Genomic DNA, 21,303 nt, shown 5'->3' with positions numbered 1-21,303 from the left:
CCAACCAGTGAAGTAATAATAGGACCTACATCCCGCTTTTAGTGGGTGCAAGCAGGGCCATGCATCTCTGATGGTTCTCATTTCAGACTGATATTCATCTCTATTTTGCATCTAAAATGCTGTGTATCATTTACCTCAAAAACACAGAGCCATGGCCTCAGGGTATTTAATGTGATAGACCTGCAGAATTCAGATACTGACTTCTAAAACCACAGACCAGATTGTGAAATCCAAAACCTGCTAGGAATGCTGTGGGGTAGGTGTCCCTATCTGCCAGGCAGCTTTTTGAATATGCCTGCACTCAGAGATGCTCCTCATCCAGAGAGTGGCAGTGTGTCTTCTACTTGAGTGCTGCAAGCTGGAGGATCAGCCAAGCCCCTTCATCTGACCTGGGGACAGTGAACCAAATTCACCTTGGTGCTACTAACCTGATGGCAGTGCGGTTACCTTAGGTGTTTACTTGGCTCAATGCTTTCAGCGTGTAACTAAGCGAAAGCCCAACAGCAATGCTACAGAGAGAGGGGATTTCCTCCCTGACTCATAGTAATCATCCCCCACTAGCTTCCCCAAAAAGCCCAAAGGTGTGTGATGCTAAACTCTGCACAGCCAGCGTTCAGCTCGTTTGGCACTGGCTGGTGAGCTCTGGGCTAAGTGTTCAGAGGCTGTTAGCTCCTGGGCACAGCCTACCTCTGGGCAGCTTAGTGCTCTTCAGAGGGCAAGGAAAACTTCTGTAGACTCCCCTCTCCTGCCAAAAAGGGATTCCTCAACACAAGTCTTGAAAACAAATGGAAATGTTCTACTGCAGTGATGTCAGGGGATGCACTGAGGAAGGCAATGGATTGGAAATTGTGCAGAGGCAGGAAACCCTGCTGGCTCTTGGGCAAACCACGGACTGCGAATACAAAAAAGATTTACTTAGCTTTGAGACCATTTGGTAAGGTGATTAATAAAGGCTATTGTGCCTTTCTCCTAAATGCCATGACATGCTCCAACAGAACCCTGCTCTTGTCATAGCCAGGATATTCTGAGGACAGTGATCTAATTCCTCCATGAATAACACTGCTGTGAATCTTGAGTGGAGTGCTGCAGATTTCTTTACATATGGACATGTAATTGAGATTAGTCAGTTGATAAAGAAATCAGAAGAGAACCACACATACAGACATACATTTGTATGCTTCTGTACACAATTCTTGGCAGAATGGGAATATGCAGCAGTTAAAACTCATTTCTGGTCTATAATGGGAAAAATAAGTCTATCTCCCACTGCACATACTGGATCAGTACACGTACCTCCATGCTGCCTACACCCATCAAAGTCTAGAATCTATAGTGCATTAAGAAGAATGTATTCAGCAGGTCAAGGGAGGTTCTCCTCACCTTCTACTCCGCCCTGGTGAGACTACATTTGGAGTATTGTGTCCAGTTCTGAGCTTCCCAGTTCAAGAGGGACAAGGATATATGAAAGAGAGTTCAATGGAGGGCTGTGAGGATGATGATGGGATTGGATCATCTGTCTGATGAGGACAGGCTGAGAGCCCTGGGGCTGTTTAGCCTGGAAAACTGAGAGGGAATCTGATTAATGTTTACAAATATCAAAAAGGGGCCAGTCTCTTTTCACTGGTGCCCTATGATAGGACAAGAAACAATAGACACAAACTGGAACCCAGGAAGTTCCACTTCAACATGTGGAGAAACTTCTTTACTGTGAGGGTGCTGATGGCCTGAAGCAGGCTGCCCAGAGAGGTTGTAGAGTCTCCTTCTCTGGAGACTTTCAAGACCCATCTGAAGGTGCTCCTGTGTGACCTGTCTTAAGGGAATTGGACTTGATGATCTTCAGAGGTCCCTTCCAGCTCCTACCACTCTATGATTCTGTTCTAACCTGTGTCCAGCCACTTAACTGTAGGGGATTTTTTTGGTATTTGTTACCTGTTCCTGTAACAATGGAGCACTTCCTCTCTTCAGCAAGACAGTGGTTTGCTGTGGGGATAAATTTATGCCAGGAAAAAAAAAGAGAAGGAGAAACAGACATCAGAAAAATGAGATGTAACTCCTCTTGTTTCAGCCAGGGCGCACTGCACACAGCAGGATGGCTGCCTGGGAGGTGTGGCAGCTAAACCCAGCTCTCTGACCACATTCTATGCATAGCTAGTAGCATTCACCACTGTGAAGTCAACTGTGTGGTGTTTTCACTTTAAGAGACCATGGATGGGACGAACCCTTTTGAAGTTCTGGGCACATTCTGTAATGACCAGTGCTCAGTCTGCCCTGTCCAAGAGAAGACTCTCTGACATCCAGCTGGCTGCCATACACATTGCACTCTCCACACAACCCTGCTTTTGCTTCCTCCCAGTGCAAAATGCATCACAGCACTTACACAAGAAGACATACAGTGGTGAACCTTAGGAGATATGAGGAAGGCTCTGAGGCAGCCTGTTTGCAGCTGCCACGAAGCTGTCTTTTAAAAAACTATCAGTGTGTGAGACCTGTGAGACTTCTATCAGGGTGTGAATCCCTGCGAGACGTCCCATGGACCTGAGCTCTGCAGACCAAACCAGGACAAATCTTCCTAAATCTTCCTGAATCTGGCCCAGTCTGTCAAAATTAATTTGAAGAGAAAGCACTAAATAAGCAAACATATAAAAATAAACAGCTGCTAGAGAATCAAAGTCAAGTTTCTAGGTCTGCTTTTTTTTTTTTTTTAACTTTTCCTTTAAAGCAGGCAGTTAGCAGATTTTTAAAGACACTTCACTCAGGGTGTGACAACAGTAAAGCTGAGTCATTTTTACAGCAGCTAAGTTAAATATTGCCAGCAAGTTCACATGGAAAACAGACCTCTTCCCTGCAATTCATACACTTGGATCCAAGTTTATTCAAGCTGAATTACCCAGTTTGGATTTTTTAACTCTAAAAAGCACATAGTTTTATTAGCTCTTACCCAGAAACATCCAGGATTTAGCTTAGTTTTGTTTACCTGTCAATAAAACTAAGAATCCCCCAAGGAGGTCTCTTCCTCTGCTGATGGAACATATTGAAGTCAAGCTTACATATGCTGCCTGCAGTCTGTAACATTCACAGTGTTGCTGCGAATCCGGTGAGACAGGGTCTTGGCAGGAAAACAGAGAATGGAGAAATTTCTAAAACTATGAAAGCCTCTCTGCTTACTCTGATGTACTTAACACCAAAGCAGAATCAACACCCTGCAGTGTTCTGAGCTGAGCAAAGAGATACTTCATCAAAACACTTCCCTCAAACATTTTTTGCTGCAAAATCTTTATGACCCGAGGAAAACTGTCACTACTGAAATGTTCTGATGCATTCAGTGTTGGTTAATATATACACTGAGGGGAAAAGAAAAATGCCTGGCTAACAGTTGCAATACTACAAAATACTACCTGCTTTTCTCTAAAGCAGTACAGTGTGTGCCTTGAGACATTCCTCAGCTCTGAATAAAGGAGACTTGGACAACTGAGATTAGAGAATGGAGAACACAGCCTAGTCATAAAGACAAGTGATAATCATGAAACGTAACAATACCCTGCAGGAAAACAATGTCGTTCATCTGTAGATCTCAAAGCAGCAGCAGCATGTGTCAAGCCTTCCAACAGCTGTGAGAGGTGAGGAGTTTAAATCTCCTCATTTTACAGGGGAAGAAATAGAGATGGAAACGAAATGAATTACCAGAATTGTCAAAAGGTTGTAAGTGGCTAAGTAGTGAATAGAGGTCTTACCAACCTAAGAAATCTTTGATTGCTTTTTTTCGGTCTCTATGTCCCATCAAAGCTCATTCTGTGGGGCAAATGCAGCTCAACTAACATGACCCGGTCACACACAATACTCTCCACGCTGCTCCAGAAAGCCAGATCTATCCTGAGCAAGTGCCAGTGAAGGCTACCAGCTATCTTCTACTAATGAGGATCTGAAGTAGGGAAGATCTTTTGAGCAAATGTGAGCTTGCTCCACTAATGCACCACATCACCCAAAAGCCACAAGAGCCTATTTGTACATGCTGTATCTAGGCTGTTAGATGCAGGGGCAGAGAAGGGTTTACAGGCTCAGCAATGCACTGTGCTAACCCTCTGGGACAGTACACAACTTGTGGCATTACCCTGCAACCAGAATGCACAAGGGAAACCTCAATGAAGTGATTATCCTGGGGTCACAGAAGAAGCCTGTGGTAGTGCTCATTTCCCTGAAAGACTTTGAGCACAAAGTCATTGTTTCCTTTCCACAGCACATAGCACAAGGAACACAAACTAGAACACAGAAGTTCCACCTAAGCATAAGGAAAAATTTCTTCACTGTAAGGTTGCTGGAGCCCTGGGGCAGGCTGCCCAGAGAGGTTGTGGAGTCTCCTTCTCTGGAGATTCCAAACCCTCCTGGACATTGAAATTCTGGGCAACCCACTCTAGGTGACCCTACTTTAGCAGGGGGATTTGACTAGATGATCTTCAGAGGTCCCTTTCAACCCTGACAATGCTGGGATTCTGTGGGTGATATGCCTGGTTCACACACTGTTGCTAAAACCACCTAGTGGAAGTCACCACATGCACAACCCTGCCACGTAAGTGCCCAGTGCTTTATGCCCTGCAAAGCAGCACTGGCAGTAAGGGCACGTTCACAGATTGTTCTCTACATGAGCAGCAAACCACAGAGCTCTTAGTTGAGAAGAAGAATCACCAGCCACACAGTGGGTGAAGACAAGTATGAATTATTAACATGATGCTTCTTTAGAAGAACACATCTTCAGACAGAGAAATGGCTACTTACTGTTTTTGCCAGAGCACTAGTTGGTAGTGGGCTTGTCTCAATGAAATACTTCCTCAGAAGGTGCTTGCTGGATTCAGGACTGTCCATCAAGATGTAGGAACAAAAGAAAGCTCCATTCCGTAACAAAAACACAGCCACCTCTTCATTCCCTGTAGAGAAAAGTAAATTCTCTTCTTCCCATGTAAATGAACCAACAGGGAGCTGAAAAGAAATCCTGGGAAATAACCACTTCTGAAAAAACCCACGGGGGTGTGCAAACAAGAAACTGAATTGTGTAAGGACTGTTTCCTTCCATGATAGGATTTAGTTTGCTCAAACTGAAACAGTAAAGACACTATGTAGAAGCACTGGCCCAGGCTCTTCCTTTTTGCTCTTTTTTTCCCCCTGTCTTATTGAACTATACACACAGCTGTGCTTTGAAGTGCAAATTATTCAGCCTCTGTGCCAGAGTGTCCATAACAACAATGCTTTGGCTTACAAGGTTTCTACTTTTGGAGGGTCTTTTTCCTAGGAGTTTACAGTTCAGCTTTTTTGTATTTATAGTAATCTAATCTACCAAGACGCTGACTTAAATTTGACTAAATCAAAATATTTAAAGCCAATTTTATTTTATTCTATCTTACTGGAAATCCAGGACAATTCCAGGCATGTCAGTTCACGCTGATACCTTCCCAGATGTGCACAAGTCAACCTGTTCTTTAAAAGAGGCTGCAGAAAATGGGCAAAATTTGGAAGCACACAGATGATACACACCTGCCTTTATAGCAGCATACAGGGGCAACCGGATCAGCACTGGAAACTCATTCTTCCTGACTGCACAGCTCTCAGGGTCAGCACTGTACACATGAATCAGGAGTTTGACTATGTCCAAATGTCCCTGCTGGCAGGCGATGGCCAGCATCCAGTTCAGGAGCTGTTGGCAAGTACTAGGACCTACAGAAAAGATAAGAGCATTTGATTTAGTTGATGCATGAGGCTGCTATGTGCAAGTCATCACAAATAATGGCTACATCAAGGGGAAAGCCCTAGTAGGCCACACTGCAAAACCATGTCACAAAAGATCCCCAAGACGGTCAGACAGTTTTCAGCTTTTTTTAACTATTCTTTATTAGCTGCCCAGCTAGTGGGTGAACTATTTTGACTATCCCTGATCTAAGCATGCATACAGGCATACATGGCTTTAAGGAGGCCTGCTAGGCTACCAGTAGGAAAATCACAGAACATTAGGGTTTGGAAGGAACCACAAAAGATCATCTAGTCCAACCCTCCTGCCAGAGTATCTAATCCCAAAGAGAGGAGGCAAGAGATGACCAGTCCTATCTTTGCATCCAGAGACAACAAGCCTGATCCAACAGACTTTAGATCCAAACACCCAATATAGGAAACGTCTAAGTTCATGGGAGAGGATACAAAGAATGGAGAAAACCAGTTGGCTTTTCACGCTAGTGGATAAATAAAACAGAAGTAAAATGTCTCACACAACACACAATCCTTGTTTGAGTTTGTTTTCATTACAACCTGAAGTCTCCCACAAAAAATTTCACTTGCCTTTGAAACACTTTATTAGGAATTAATTCTTTACTATAATTTCCAAGTGAAGTCAGACAAATGCCATTTAAGGCTAGAAATTAAAACACCACTTTCTGATTTATGCATGAATTTGCTAATGTTTTAGTTATCCCTAAACTGGCTCTTTTTTGCTGAATTGATGTTGTGCCTGTAGATCACTGTTTTTCTCCAGGTGTGCATAATTCTGTGCATGTAATTAAATGCCTATGAGAGGATTATTATCCCCTCTTACGGTGCAAAAAATCCCAGGCCCCACTTCAGCTGTAAACTACAAGAAGCTCCCACAGAGCCAGAGAAAATCACTGCAGGGCATTAGCCAAACTGCAAATGCACACAGTTTATTCCTAAACTCTGTGACTGGTTTCTCTGTAATTTTCCAGAGTAAAAAATTCTAAAGTCCTGCATCAAAAACTTCTGAAAGTTGCTCCTCTGACCTCCCAAAACAAGGGAATTTGGTGATTTCTAAACTGAGTTAAGTTTCCAGAAACTACTCAAATCACTTTTCATTACTGAGAATATTATATTATTATAATTTAATTTTTACTACTAGGTTACAAAACCAGCACTGTCAGCCTCCTTTCTGGCTGAAGGGAATGTTATGTTTGATTGCATCGCCCAAACCAGAATATTTCTTTTGCTTATGGTGCTCTAACAGTTTAAGAACATCAAATAAGCAGGTTTCTGAACAGGTTACTCTCGTTCTCACTGACCTCACTGGCAAGTACATAGCTCCAGCAAGGACCTACAGCTATATTCAAGTCAAATACTGTAGTGGCCCAGCTTAGCTGTTGTGGATACCACACTGTCTTGAGGTCAACACAGTGATTCACTTTGGCTGGTGGAACTAGGTTTGTTCAGCCTGGAGAAAAAGAGGCTCAGGGAAGACCTTCTCACTCTCTACAACGCCATGAAAGGCAGTTGGAGCAAGGTGGGGATCAGTCTCTTCACCCTAGTAACAAGTGATAGGACAAGAAGAAATGGCCTCAAATTGCACCAGAGGGGGTTTAAGTTGGACATGAGGAACAATTTCTTCCATGAAAGAGTTGTCAAGTCCTGGAACAGGCTGCCCAGGGCAGTGGTGGAGTCCCCATCCCTGGAGGATTTAAAAGCTGTGTAGCTGCGGTGCTGAGGGATGTGGTTCAGTGGTGACCGGGCAGTATCAGGTTAGTTGGATTCAATGATCCTAAAGATCTCTTCCAGACTAAACAACTCGGTGATTCTATGACCCTGAATCCACAGAGGGTCCCAGTGAGAAGCAGCAGCCAAGCCTACAGCACACCAAGAGAGCAAGATGGTACCCAAAGTCAGTTCCCGGTCCTGACTCTGAGTAATGCTCTTCCCCTCACCTTCACAGTTGCATTAAAAATTGTGCCCAGGTGTAAAAATGCCTCTGTTCTGATATAAAATAACTTTCTAACAAAATGTAACTAAAATATAATGATGATTCCAAGGACGAATTCCCCTGTGATATTAAGAGAGTACAGAGCAGGCTGCCAGCTGTGCATCCAAAGCATGTGTTTCTCCCTTCATGGGGACGGAGGTAGTTTTTTCCAAACACGCACTGAGTTCCTCCCTTTTCAAGGGATGTGGAAAAGAAAAAACTAAAACAGCCTGCTTGCAGCTACAGCACACAGCTATCAACAAAACCCAACAGGCTTACCCTGCAAGGAATCCAGCAGCTCTTTCACAACGTCCTTATGTCCAAAATAAGCAGCCACCACAGCTGCATTGTCATCATTAGGTTCTGTTGGTAACACCACTAACGCTTCCTTCAGTAAATACCTCACTGCCTGCAGGTCTCCATACGCTGCTGCAATACCTAAAAGCTGACACTGGGAAAGAAAACAGAGCAAAATAAACTCTCTGTAAAGGGAGCAGGCAGAGAAAGAGAGCCTTTCTAGAGCCAAGCGTTTCTTTGTGCCATGCAAATGCACACCCACTGTCACTGTGGGTAACAGAGCATGTCATAAACACTAGGAGCCACTTTAATGATTGTGTTGAGATATTACTTATGTTAATTTGTTCTTTTGCTGCGTAGTTTTTTGTATGGCTTTACCACAAAAGTGCCCAAGGCATGGAATGATGAGTGTAAATCCATTTTTCATGGACTCAGGAAAAAAAGAAGCATTTGCACAGCTCTGCTTTGAGGTGTGGTGGTTCCTGGTTTGGAGGTGTCTGATATGCCTGGACGTGACGTGCAGGTACCTTCCCAAGACACCAAGCTCCAACGGCAGAGCAGTGCAGAAGCTGGCACAGAGGACATGGCTCCAAGCACAAGCAGCACAGTCTTTCCAAGGGGCTGTTAACCATCTTTGCACTGATGGGGGAATACATTTTTGCTAAGCCTATAAACTGCTTCCTTTTTATGGGGAAAAACCTATTTCCCTATTTTGGTGACCACAGCACCAGCACCCATCCTTGCACAGCCTCCTGCTCCTACACATGCTGTCCTCAGTCCTATCTTTCTGATCAGTGCTTTTAAGGGCAAACAGTGTCCCTGAGCATGGTTCTGAAGAGCACACACAACCAGCGTGTCTGGGACCCTGAAGCACCACCATAGCTTATGCAACTGAACAAATATTTTGCATGAAGAATGATCGAAGGTAGCAGCTTGGCATTTTGGTTTCTCTCCCAATAAAACTGGAGGAAGAGCATTAATCTAACCCTACCTTTTCCACTTGTAGTGCAGTCTCCTCATATGATAACTTAATCAACTCATGGGCCTTACTGGTGTCCCCAGCTTTGTAAGCATCCTGAACGCTTTCTATCACAGATGTCTGAATTAGGGAGACTTCGCTGACTGTGGACTGCTTGCCACCCATGTCCACAGTTCCTGAAGGAAAAGTAGAAAAGAGGGGTCAGGAAGAAATATGTGTTTACTACTCATGCAGAAGTGCAACACCAATGCATCCTGGCAAGAAAAACAAGGAGATGAATTATTTTCAGTGGAATATTTACTGGAATAAAAGAGGGAGAAGCACTCCGTTTTCTGATAAAAGAAAGTGATAACATATTAAAGTACTTTCAGCAGGGACATGAAACTAGAACAGACAGCAAGTTCCCCAATTGCTCCCAGAGGTGGTTTCCAAAGGATGGTGAGAACCTGCACAGCAGCTTCCACACCCAACCTCCTGTGGCAGAAACCAGGGACGAGAAGTGTCTACATGAGCCTGGCACCTCTGGTACTTCTGAAGAAGCAGAAGTCTGCAGGACCTGCAAAGCAATTCTGCTATTATTAGCTTTGCTTCAGCCACACTTCACCTCTTGGCAACGGCCCAATGAAGCGCCACTGCACTTCTACAGCACCTTCAAAGCACATGTTTATACAGCTCAACAACTGTGAAAGAGAAGAAATTAGGAATATTTTTACTCTGGGAAAACAGAGTAGAAGGAGATCAATGCCATATGCCCAGTGTCACCCTGATCAATCCTGGAGAGTCTCCTAGGCTAGACTTTCTTAAACCTTGTTAGGAGCCAGAAGAGATTTTACATGTCAAAGATTAAAAGCTGCAAACCATTAGAGAAGATGTTTGTGGTGGGTGGGTAATGAAGAAGCAGCCATGAAGTCTCACATCTACCATCCCAGCTGCCAGGACAAGGAAAGCTGCAGGAAAGCCACTGAATTATAATTAAGATCATAGAAACACAGAATGGTCTGGGTGGGAAGGGACCTCCAAAGGTCATCCAGTCCAACCCCTCTGCAGTGAGCAGGGACATCCTCCACTAGATCAGGTTGCCCAGAGCCCTGTCAAGCCTCACCTTGAATATCTCCAGGGATGAGATATTCCCATCTCATATGGAATGGGAACCCAACCACCTCCCTGGGCCAACCTGGAAAGATGTTCAGGTCCACTCCTAAACAACAGGGAAACAGGGAAAATAAGCACTTTTCACTTGAAACAAGACCACTCCACACTCAGGTTTTCCTGCTAAATTTATTACTTATTTACAGCTGGTTAAATAAATCCCTTCAGCCCACAGATTGTCACATATGTTCAGAAGAGTATTTTTTTAATAGATGCTTATGTCATGCAAGGCTGAGTGTCATGCAGCCTGGAAAAGGAAGGAAATTTGGACCAATCTGTAACTGCCAGTAAATATCGTTGAATAATGCAGTCTGAATCACCAATGCTGCTCATCAATTATTTAAATCAAGCTCAGATCACTCAGACATCGGAGATGGCTCCAGAGATTCCTGCCATTAAAAATGTGCCCCCATCAATAACCTTCCTCAGACGATGCACAACGTATGAAGGACAAGCAGCAGAAACGAAGGCAGATGAATGTGGTGTTAAATTACAGCATAACAAACAGCATTTCAAAGTCCATGCTAATAGGTGCAGTGCCTTCAGAATTCTCCAGTTTTAGGGGGTACATTGGAAAAGAAATTCACTAGGTCCAGGCTTTCAGAGATGACCACCCACCTGTAAGGGATCTCAAAGAATATTGCATATGATTTAATTCTCTTTTTAATGGACACCAAAGGTAGGAAATTAAAAGTATTCCTAAGAAAGCAACTGTTTAAATGGGGATAGAAGAGAGAACTTTAAAGAAAAACAATTCTCCAGTCTGAACAAACCAGATATGAACAACTAAGGTGTGCCATGGGACCTTTAGATTGGATACTAAGAACAACTTAGTTTCCAAAAGAGTTGTCAAGCTCTGGAACAGGCTGCCCAGGGAACTAGTGGAGTCCCCTTGTCTGGAGGGGTTTCAAAGCTGTGCAGATGTGGTGCTGAGGAACATGGTTTAGTGGTGACCTAGCAGCGCTGGGTTAAAGGTTGGCCTCAAAGATTTTACAGGTCGCTCCCAATCAAAAGGATTCTGTGATTCTGTTCTACGTCAAATATAGAAGTAGAGATCCAAACAAACACTGCAGTTACTGGAACATGCAGCCTCCCCTGTGATGAAATCCTGAACCTAGAGAGAAGCACTGGAATTCCCCTTGGAGGAAAAAATGCCTCACATCAGAGATACAAAAGATCTGGAAAGCTGAGCAGGAAGCCCTGTAAATGGGGGCTGAAAGAGCACCAAGACTTTAATCTAGTTCCTTAAAAAATGCTGAAAGGAGAGACAAATTTTACTTCCTTCCAGCCTCAACCCCGATTTTGAGGACTATCACTCAAGATCCACACTGCAGCCATTCCAGATGTAAAGGTACATCCTTTCTGCCAAGGACCTGAGTGAGGTCATCTTTCTCCAGCATCAATCAAGATCAAGGAAGGTGGAGGTATGAGTATCACATGATCAGAGATTCATTCGGGATCTAGGAGATCTTAGTGTCACTTTCTCCTGTATTAGAGAGGCCTCCAGCCAACCTCCCACACATCCTGCAAACCAGAGCTCTTCTTACAGGATGATTTTCCACCTGTGCTACTGGAACTTTCCCACAGGGAGGACTACCAAACTGGTTGGTCAACAAGCACAAGAACAACCACACTGTTGTAAGTGAGCAAACTCTGCAAGCTGGACCCTAATCACAGGACCACTTCTGTGTTTTACCAAACGCCTACTTCATAAAACTACTTGGCTAATGTGTCACTCTTCCTCTTGCATTTTTGGCCCCCTCAAAGATTCTCAAGTCCTTTCTAGTGCAATGGCTCAGTTACAACCACTGCTACCATCACCACTGTTTGGAGAACATGGCCACCAACCATCACAGTCTGCTTATGTGTGTTAGGTGTAGACTTCTGGGCTCTCTAGGAACAGAATCGTAGAATCATAGAATCAGTCAGGGTTGGAAGGGACCACAAGGATCATCCAATTCCAACCCCCCTGCCATGAGCAGGGACACCTTACACTAGATCAGGCTGGCCAGAGCCTCATCCAGCCTGGCCTTAAACACCTCCAGGGATGGGGCCTCAACCACCTCCCTGGACAACCCATTCCAGGCTCTCACCACTCTCATGGGGAAGAACTTCTTCCTCACGTGCAGTCTGAATCTCCCCACTTCCAGCTTTATTCCATTCCCCCTAGTCCTATCATTTTCCACCAGTCCTGGCTCACTGGAGAGGTCCCAGAAGACTGGAAACTGGCCAATGTGACACCCATCCACAAGAAGGGACGGACAGAAGAACCTGGGAACTACAGGCCTGTCAGCCTGACCTCAGTGCCAGGGAAAATCATGGAGCAGATTGTCTTGGGGGCAATCACTGCATACCTGAAGGATAGCCAAGGAATCAGGCCCAGCCAACATGGATTTAGGAAGGGCAGGTCCTGCCTCACCAACCTGATCTCCTTCTATGATCAGGTGACCCGCCTGGTGGACGTGGGACAGGCTGTGGATGTAGTCTACCTGGACTTCAGCAAGGCCTTTGACACTGTCCCCCACAGCAAACTCCTGGCCAAGCTGGCAGCCTGTGGCTTGGAGAGCAGCACTCTGCATTGGGTTAGGAACTGGCAGGAGGGCCGAGCCCAGAGAGTGGTGGTGAATGGTGCCACATCCAGCTGGCAGCCTGTCACTAGTGGTGTCCCCCAGGGATCAGTGCTGGGCCCCATCCTGTTCAATATCTTTATTGATGATCTGGATGAGGGGATTGAGTCCATCATCAGTAAATTTGCAGATGACACCAAGCTGGGAGCAGGTGTTGATCTGTTAGAAGGTAGAAGGGCTCTGCAAAGGGACCTTGACAGGCTGGACAGATGGGCAGAGTCCAACAGGATGGCATTCAACAAGTCCAAGTGCCGGGTGCTGCACTTTGGCCACAACAACCCCATGCAGAGCTACAGGCTGGGGTCAGAGTGGCTGGAGAGCAGCCAGACAGAAAGGGAACTGGGGGTACTGGTTGACAGCAGCTGAACATGAGCCAGCAGTGTGCCCAGGTGGCCAAGAGAGCCAATGGCATCCTGGCCTGCATCAGGAATAGTGTGGCCAGCAGGAGCAGGGAGGTCATTGTACCCCTGTACACAGCACTGGTTAGGCCACACCTTGAGTACTGTGTCCAGTTCTGGGCCCCTCAGTTTAGGAAAGATGTTGAATTGCTGGAGCATGTCCAGAGAAGGGCAATGAGGCTGGGGAGAGGCCTTGAGCACAAGCCCTATGAGGAGAGGCTGAGAGAGCTGGGACTGTTTAGCCTGGAGAAGAGGAGGCTCAGGGGTGACCTCATTGCTGTCTACAACTACCTGAAGGGAGGTTGTAGCCAGGAGGGGGTTGGTCTCTTCTCCCAGGCAACCAGCACCAGAACAAGAGGACACAGTCTCAAGCTGCGCCAGGGGAGGTTTAGGCTGGAGGTGAGGAGAAAGTTCTTCACAGAGAGAGTGGTTGGCCATTGGAATGTGCTGCCCAGGGAGGTGGTGGAGTCACCATCCCTGGAGGTGTTCAAGAGGGGATTGGACGTGGCACTTGGTGCCATGGTTTAGATAGTCATGAGGTGTAGGGTGACAGGTTGGACTCGATGATCCTTGAGGTCTCTTCCAACCTTCTTGATTCTTGATTCTTGATTCTAGATTCTATCACTACCTGATAGCCTAAAACGTCCCTCCCCAGCTTTCTTGTAGGCCCCCTTCAGATACTGGAAGGCCCCAATGGCTTCATGGAGTTTATATGCTCCAAGAGTTAGCTGGCAGTTTAATCAGAATTCTTGAGATATTAGTTTTCGTTCTTAAACTCAATTTTAGTCTTATCTTAGGCAAATTTGTACTAATCTAACCAAAACTGTCCAGTTTGGACATCTGAACCTCCATCAAGTAGAAGTCAATAAAAGCTTCACTGTATGCAAGAAATCAGGGCAAATCTACCAAGATATTGAAGTATTCTTGGCAAAAAGACAGTGCTGCTCATCATTTAAATTTCTCAAGTAACTGCCATTAAAACTTCTTTCTGTTATTGCAATCTGCAGGGTAAATTGACCTCCTGCCTATGACCTGAGGAAAAGAGCTGTCGTAGGTCCTCACCAAACAAAAGCCCTTGCAACTGAACTAACTACAGGTCTGAAAAGAGCAGAACTGGTGAAATACAGAGTGATAACAAAAGCTAGCCCTCAGCCAGCAGCTGTAGTCAATTACTCTGTCAAAGTTACCTTGAGCTCTCAAAGGTCAAATGAGAGGAGGTGGCCCATCCATTCTTAAGTTCTCAAAACAGACAGAAGCCATCCATGGCAAACCAAGCATCTCACCAACCAATTCACAGCAGACTTCTTGTAACTTAGTAAATGATATAATGAGTTTTGAAATACAAATGGATAATAAGAAGCAGCTTGGTTTATAAGCTTAATTTATAGTCAGCAGTAGGAGAAAATAAATGAGGAAAATTACATTCTACTGACTAAAGACTGTTTCGTTCTACTAGATGCATAACTAAACTACTACCAGTACTGGCATTCATGTAGGCTGGGAACAACGTTTTGCCAGTACATGCATCAGCCATTCACAGGAAAGATCTGGGCCAAAATCCAAAGAAATTCTGCCTATGGCTTTAGCCTTACAAATCTCACACTCTTTACATGAGCTCTGTGCGTTTCATAACAGGGTCACCTCACTTGCATATAGCCTTGAACAACAGGATATGAGAGCAATGCTGATGCTGAATAAAACTGAACCTTTAGTTTTGGGCTTGCTCATACAACATGGTGAATATTTAAGCCTGCATGTAACAAAGTGCTTTTAATTCCTAGATTGCACAGCTTGAGGAACTGGCTTCTGTGCTTTGCACAGCTGGGTCTGCATTACACAATACACATTTACAGAGGCTAAAGGGAAGACTCATTTTCTTTTTCAAAATATTCCAATCCAAACAGCGGTTATCATTAAAAAAAGCAGAGATATTTTATTGCCAAAGGTTACATAAGTAACACTTTTAAAGTGCAACAGACTGCTGTGCTAGCTCAGGGAAACAAACTAAAAAAAAAAAAGTCTTATTAATAATAAAGGGGACCATGAGAATGTCAGAGGTGGTTACACCCTGACTCAGGCCTTGTTATTACAGCAGGTGAAATAAAAAAGAAAAAACTAAAATGTCTAAACTGACAGTAGGCCATTATCAGCAAAAAGGTCTGCAAGTGGATGCTGTGAATCAGCAACAGCCATATAACAAAAGAACACACTATAGAGATGCTCATTATCTTTCTGTCACTGCATCCCTGTCTCTGACATGCAACCTCACAGTTTGTAAGTGCTACCTCAGTACCCCTGATAAGGCAGGAGCTCTTCAGCAGCTGACCAGGATATCGTTATTTAGCAGAGCAAGATATAAATGAGATGCTTAATACAGGATAAAACAGGGCAGGAAGGTAACTCACTGCAAACCAGAATTACAACAATAATAAAACTTTAAAAGTGCCTCTGACCTTGTCATAACGTGTGTGCAGATACTTCCAGAGCCAGGAGCAAATCCAGATGATGACTTTAACACAGCATCCCACGCAGCAATGCTCAGTCAAGCTATGAATCCTTTGGACTGTTAGCCACCCACCTCTGCTCCAGCACAAGCAGCTCTGGCAGCAGCCACTGAATGCAGTGACTTTGGGCTTGCTGGCTGCTTCTTTGTCTGGATTAACTACTACATCTGAGCCCTGACACTTAATTTCATGTCTATGTCCCATTACAGCGAAACCCAAGCCTATAGTTCAGCGAGGAGCTGGGACGGGGGTGGGCAGGGTGGCTGTCTCTCTGGGCTGAGCTCAGTATTAATTCCTCAACAGCATCAGATGGCTACAGCTAACCTTCACCAGCTTAACCTTTTGCCATTTTGATTGCTGAGCACTACCACAGAGCAAACAAAAAACCCCATGGGGCAGAGCTGCAGTCTAAAATATGCTGAATACTGAAAGCCAGTTCCCCCTCTAAACTTAAAAAATCATGAGTGCTGCTGAACAGTTTTCTCTACAACTCTAGAGAAGCTTTGGCAAGACGGTTAGCAAAATGAAGAGAAAGCCAGTTTATTTCTGAGCCTCTGCAACAGACTTGTGTGTCTTCTCTTGCTTTGAAAACCTTGAGATTTATAAAGTGAATGACAGCCAACTGAAAGCCTCCAGTGATTCCCAAGGATGCTGGATCTGTCCTACATTACCCTTTCCAAAGGGATGTAAGAAAAATTTTTCAGCCCTTTGAGACACTGAAAAATAATTCCAACCCCAAACTAAGAAAAACACCCCAAACCCTGTGTTCTTTAATTAAAAAAATACAGACCTTAAAATCAGTCCAAATGCTTAATGAAACAAAGATATTCCTTCTCTGACACCTTAAAACAAGGTTTCATTTATTATTTTAAAAAGTTAAAAGATTTTGTTCATTCATTCATTCATTCTTTCATTCCTTAAAAGACACCAAGGTCTGTCTCCAGGAGGAAAGTTTCTCTCCCTGACTGTCCACATGTCCTTATTCCATTTAGCCCCATAGCCCAGACCTGGCCCAGAACCAGGAAGAGTTCCACAGCAACCTCTTCCATCTTGTTCTGAGGTTGAGGCAAAACACATATGGGCCAACCAGTTCTTCCATAAAATGTCCCTAGATGGATTCAAAAGCGGTCAGAACCATTTACAAACCCTGCTGTGAGAAGACAAGAACAGAAAACCATGACAAATCCAAAGGAGAAGTGCTGGGGTGGTTTATCTGGGACATTCAGCACCCCCACCAGAGAGATAACACCAGAACTGGGCCCTGTCCCTCTGACCCTGATTAGTATCTCTCCACAACAAGTGAGACGTGCCAGGTTTCAGGACAGTGGGAACCCTCCACACACTTTTTCTGCCTGTTTTCTGTGGTTCCATCTCACCCCAGGCACCAATTATCTCAGCTAATTAAAGGAATGGCTCAACACTAAGATCTTCTTGCCAAGGCAGCAGAGATGAGTACCAAAGACACTCTGCATCTGCACTAGAGCTTCTAATCAATGCTCACTGCCCCAATTAGAACTCCACAAAAGACCAAATCTGAAACGCAAAAGAATGCTTCAAAGGCACAAAGCCAGGACTGAAGGGATCTTTTCCGTTATTGTTGCATAAGCTGGAATTATTTTTAAATTGTTTACATGCCAGTACCCCGCACGCAAAGTGTTGATCTGCATCAAACAGCTTCCCGCAAGCAGACCGGATCTCCTGAAGGGGAGGCTGACACTTGCAGGGACAGCCATGCAAAGTGACCATTTGCCACCAGATCCATTGGAAATTTTCTGTCTAGAAGCACTCTGAACCTGCAAGGAAAATCAACGTTTGCTAATGCGAACCTGCAAGGAAAATATTAAGTCCCAGATGGAAAACTGCTCTGGATTCCTGCCTTTTTAAGGGGCTCCAGGAATAGAGTTACAAAAACCAGAGGCCTCCAAAGGCTTTAGCTCCACACTGACACAATCATTTCTCCACCATGCAGGACAACGAGGGAAGAGGGAACAGAAAAGCCTCAAATACTGGTAACACTGAGACCCAGCAGTATTCAGTGGGCAGTAGCACAAGTGCCTGTATGACTGTGTGACAGCTGTCTGTCTGTCACAGAATCACGGACTGGCAAATGCTGGAAGGGACCTCTGGGGATCATTCAGTCCAACCCAGGGTCATCTACAGCAGGTTGCCCAGGATTGCACCCAGGTTGGTTTGGATTCTCTCCAAAAAAGGAGACTCCATAACCTCTCTGGGCAGCCTGCTTCTGGGCTCTGTCTTGTTATGTCCAGCACTGAGCTAGAGCTGAAAAGTCCAGCAGATCCGAGTGGGCTCCTGCATCCATGCATGTGTCTCTCAGATCCCTGGGACTCTGGAAATTATTTTCATTGCCCAAGAAACCAAGCTGATTATTCCCATTTTGCTTTAGTGCAAAAGAGCCACTACAAGGCAACGAGCTTAGAGAGAGCACAAAGAAAGACAGACGGGAATAGGACCATCAGAGCAAATCCACTACAGGACTGTTTAGGGTAGAAAAGACCTTTAAGAGCATTGAGTCTAACCATTAACCCAGCACTGCCAGGTCACCACCGAACCATGGTGTCAGCATCACATCTGCACAGCTTTTCAATTTTCCAGGGATGGGGAAGACTCCACCACTGCCCTGGGCAGCCTGCTCCAGGGCTTTGACAACCCTTTTCAAGTGAAGAAATTGTTCTTCATGTCCAACCTAAACCTCACCTGGTACAATTGAGGCCATTTCCCCTTGTTGGATCACTTGTTCCTTGGGAGAACAGATCAACCCCCACCTCCCTACCATGCCAGCAGGTAAATCACATGAAAAAACACAAGGTAGCCTCGGGGTCACTAATGATACCTGCAGCTATCTAGGGAAAAGGAACAAGAGCCATGTGATGGTGCAGTGCCCTGGGCTATGCTGGATGGGAGAGGGGTAGCAGAGTCTGAGCAAAGGCAGCTTACCAGCACAGTGACTGGACATCCCTTCCTCCCAGCCAGGCTCTGGGGGCTGCAGCCAGCCTCTTGTGTACTGAGAAACCCCCACAAATCCCGCTCTGGCCTTGCATGCCAGCACACAAGGCTCCCATTGCTCCATAGCCCACCTTCAGTTTCACCCTCCCTATTTATAAAGCTTCCTTAGCTGCAACAGGTAACACCAAGACAACTTCCAGATCCCTCATTAATAACAACCACTCAGAGCAGATCTGGGGCTGCCGTTTCCCTGTCCCTTCTCCTTCTGGCTTGTCACCAAGTGACCACCTACGAAACACAAACAGGCAGCTCCCCAGCATACCAGCATGATGAACTGGGCTGCTGTTGATGACAGTGATGGTTTTACTCTCTTCCCTGAGCACAAGTCTCAGACCCAAGCAGCTTCACACGCATGTGGTCATCCCTTTCAATCTGTAGGAGCACTGAGAGCATCCACTGGTGTGATGGTTTGAGACTGTCTTTTTAATTTTTCCTTGCAAAGTTCAGAACAGAGAAAGTGAAAGAATGTAAATAAGTCACTATTGGGTGTAAGAAAGCAAAATAACGATTGTTCTAAACACTTCCATTGGATAGATAGAAATGTTTAAGAACTATTACCCAAAACAAAGTAGGCACTCTGCACATTCTGCGTTCGGCAGTGGGGGCAGTTGCTGGGCTGTCTGGCTGCTGTTTTCTTCTTCTCTTCTGGCTGAAGATAACACACTGACCTTGGCAGCTAAGTTAACAACTTTCTGCTCTAACTAAACTCTGCTTCTCTGTCCAGGGGGCTCTGGGGGGAAGCTCCTGGGAGAGGGAGGCCCCTTTGGGAGGGTCCCCTTGGGGAGAAGCAAAGGGAGATCGGCTGTGCTTTTTCTGTTGATTGTATATATTTGTGAATGTTGTGAATTTTGTATATTTGTACATATTCATTGCATTTCATTGTAGATTTTAGACTCTGCTTGTAAATACAGCTTTTCATTTGCTTCCAGACTGGGCTAGCCTGGTTATTGTTGGTGGGGGGGGAATTTCAGCTCACACCGACACACTTTTTATTTTGGCGCTCCAACTCGGGGCTCGATTGCTTGTGATTTATTTCTGCTCAGATTAGGAAGAAAAATGAAGCTGTTTTGGATTCTGAGTCATTCTATTTCATCTATTATCAGTGTGATTGTTTACAGATGGGCCATTTCTTGCATGATAGACAAGATTGTGAGATATGTGGCATATAAGTCATTTCTTTGGGTTAAGAACAAGTTACTGAATGTTGGTGAATTCTGTTGTGGTCTTATTGGGCTTAGAAGCTATGGTAACTCAACTATGGATGCGCTAGCAGACACATTTGAGTTTGTTACTCCTCTTACAACTACAGAGGGTCTTTGGAACCAGTGGTACCCTAGATATCTTGTGCTTGCCTTAATTTTGTTGCTTCTTGGAATAATCATATGGCTACTGATAGCACTGTGTCAAGAAAGACATAAGGCTACTTGCTCTTCCAACTCTGCTGTGAATGTGAAAACCAAGCCAGTAAATTTGGTGGCCACTGTAAGCAGAAAGCATAAAGGAGCTGCAGGAGGAGATGCAGATGCTGCAGGAGATGGTGCAGATGGAGATGAGGGTCCTTCTACTCAGGGTCCCTCTGTTAAGAAAGATCCTTCTGGTGAGGAAGAGAGGGTTAGCCTTAAAACTCTGGTAGACCTCTTGAGACCCCACATGGATGATGGAGATGTAGGTCAGGATGTAGACCCTGGTAGATTAGCAACTGCTGGCAGAGCCTCTGAACTCAAGGAAATTCAACGGAGGATTACAACAGGATTATGGGGACAGCAACCTCAGGATGATGATGATGATGATGAGGATGACATACAGTCAGCTAATGCACCCAGACAGGAAATTAGACATGTGAGGAAGGATTACATCAGAGGAGATAATGAGCCAGTCCTGTCTTGGCTAGCCAGGTGTTTTGATATGGGAGCCCCAGCACTGGTGGTAGGCGACAAGTCGGCCTCTCAGTTGGGGATGCTCTCAAGGGATACTGGCATAGACAGGCACCTAGGCAAGTGCATTGGTAAAGTTTCTCTGTGGGCACGCCTCCTACTGGCAGTCTCGCTGAGGTACCCCAGCAGAGATGATTTACCATGGAACCCTAAGCCTTGGACCACAATAGTTGAGGGAATCAAGCGTCTGAGAGAGTTTGCTGTAAGAGAAGTAATGTATGCAGATCATAAGACTCTGAATCCTGATGAAATTCCTGTTGGAACAGGCCTTGCCAAAAAGCTCATTAAGCTTGCTCCTCCTAATTATGCTACTATTCTGGCAAGCAGAATTGTGGCAAGAAATTATGGTGGAGTGCCTCCTACTGTTGGCCATTTCACTGACCAAATGAGGCAATTGGAGGACAGTCTTGCATGTACTTCTTTGGTTTCAGCCATTGAAACTCTGTCTGGAGAAATAAAGAATTGCATGAAAGAGCTGAAGGAGGAACTTAAAACCTCCATATCCAACTTGATGAAGGGGGATGATTCTGATTCCTCTTCCTCCAGATGGATACAAGTTTCAGCTGTTAGGAACAGACGTGCTCCAAGAAGGCCATTCCAGAATAGGTCAAACCAAAACAGACAGCAGAGGCAATCACGTGGCAGTATCTGGATAACTCTGCGTGATCAGT

General features: G+C 45.0%; 1 protein-coding gene across 1 annotated transcript in view; it reads right to left on the bottom strand.

Annotated features, from left to right (window-relative positions):
- Positions 1–21,303, bottom strand: part of LRRK1 (leucine rich repeat kinase 1) — an 87,828-nt gene that overhangs the window by 50,972 nt on the left and 15,553 nt on the right. The window contains exons 2-5 of the mRNA XM_054387712.1: positions 9,009–9,172; positions 8,000–8,171; positions 5,524–5,703; positions 4,771–4,919 (exon numbers count right to left, since the gene is read on the bottom strand). Of these exons, the coding sequence (XP_054243687.1) occupies positions 4,771–4,919; positions 5,524–5,703; positions 8,000–8,171; positions 9,009–9,172 (665 nt within the window). The remainder of the gene's footprint in view (positions 1–4,770; positions 4,920–5,523; positions 5,704–7,999; positions 8,172–9,008; positions 9,173–21,303) is intronic.

Source organism: Indicator indicator, chromosome 16 (genome assembly GCF_027791375.1).
Source record: "Indicator indicator isolate 239-I01 chromosome 16, UM_Iind_1.1, whole genome shotgun sequence".
Lineage (NCBI taxonomy): Eukaryota > Metazoa > Chordata > Aves > Piciformes > Indicatoridae > Indicator > Indicator indicator.
Note: the sequence above shows the minus strand (reverse complement) of the source record. Positions and strands in the feature narration are given on the sequence as shown.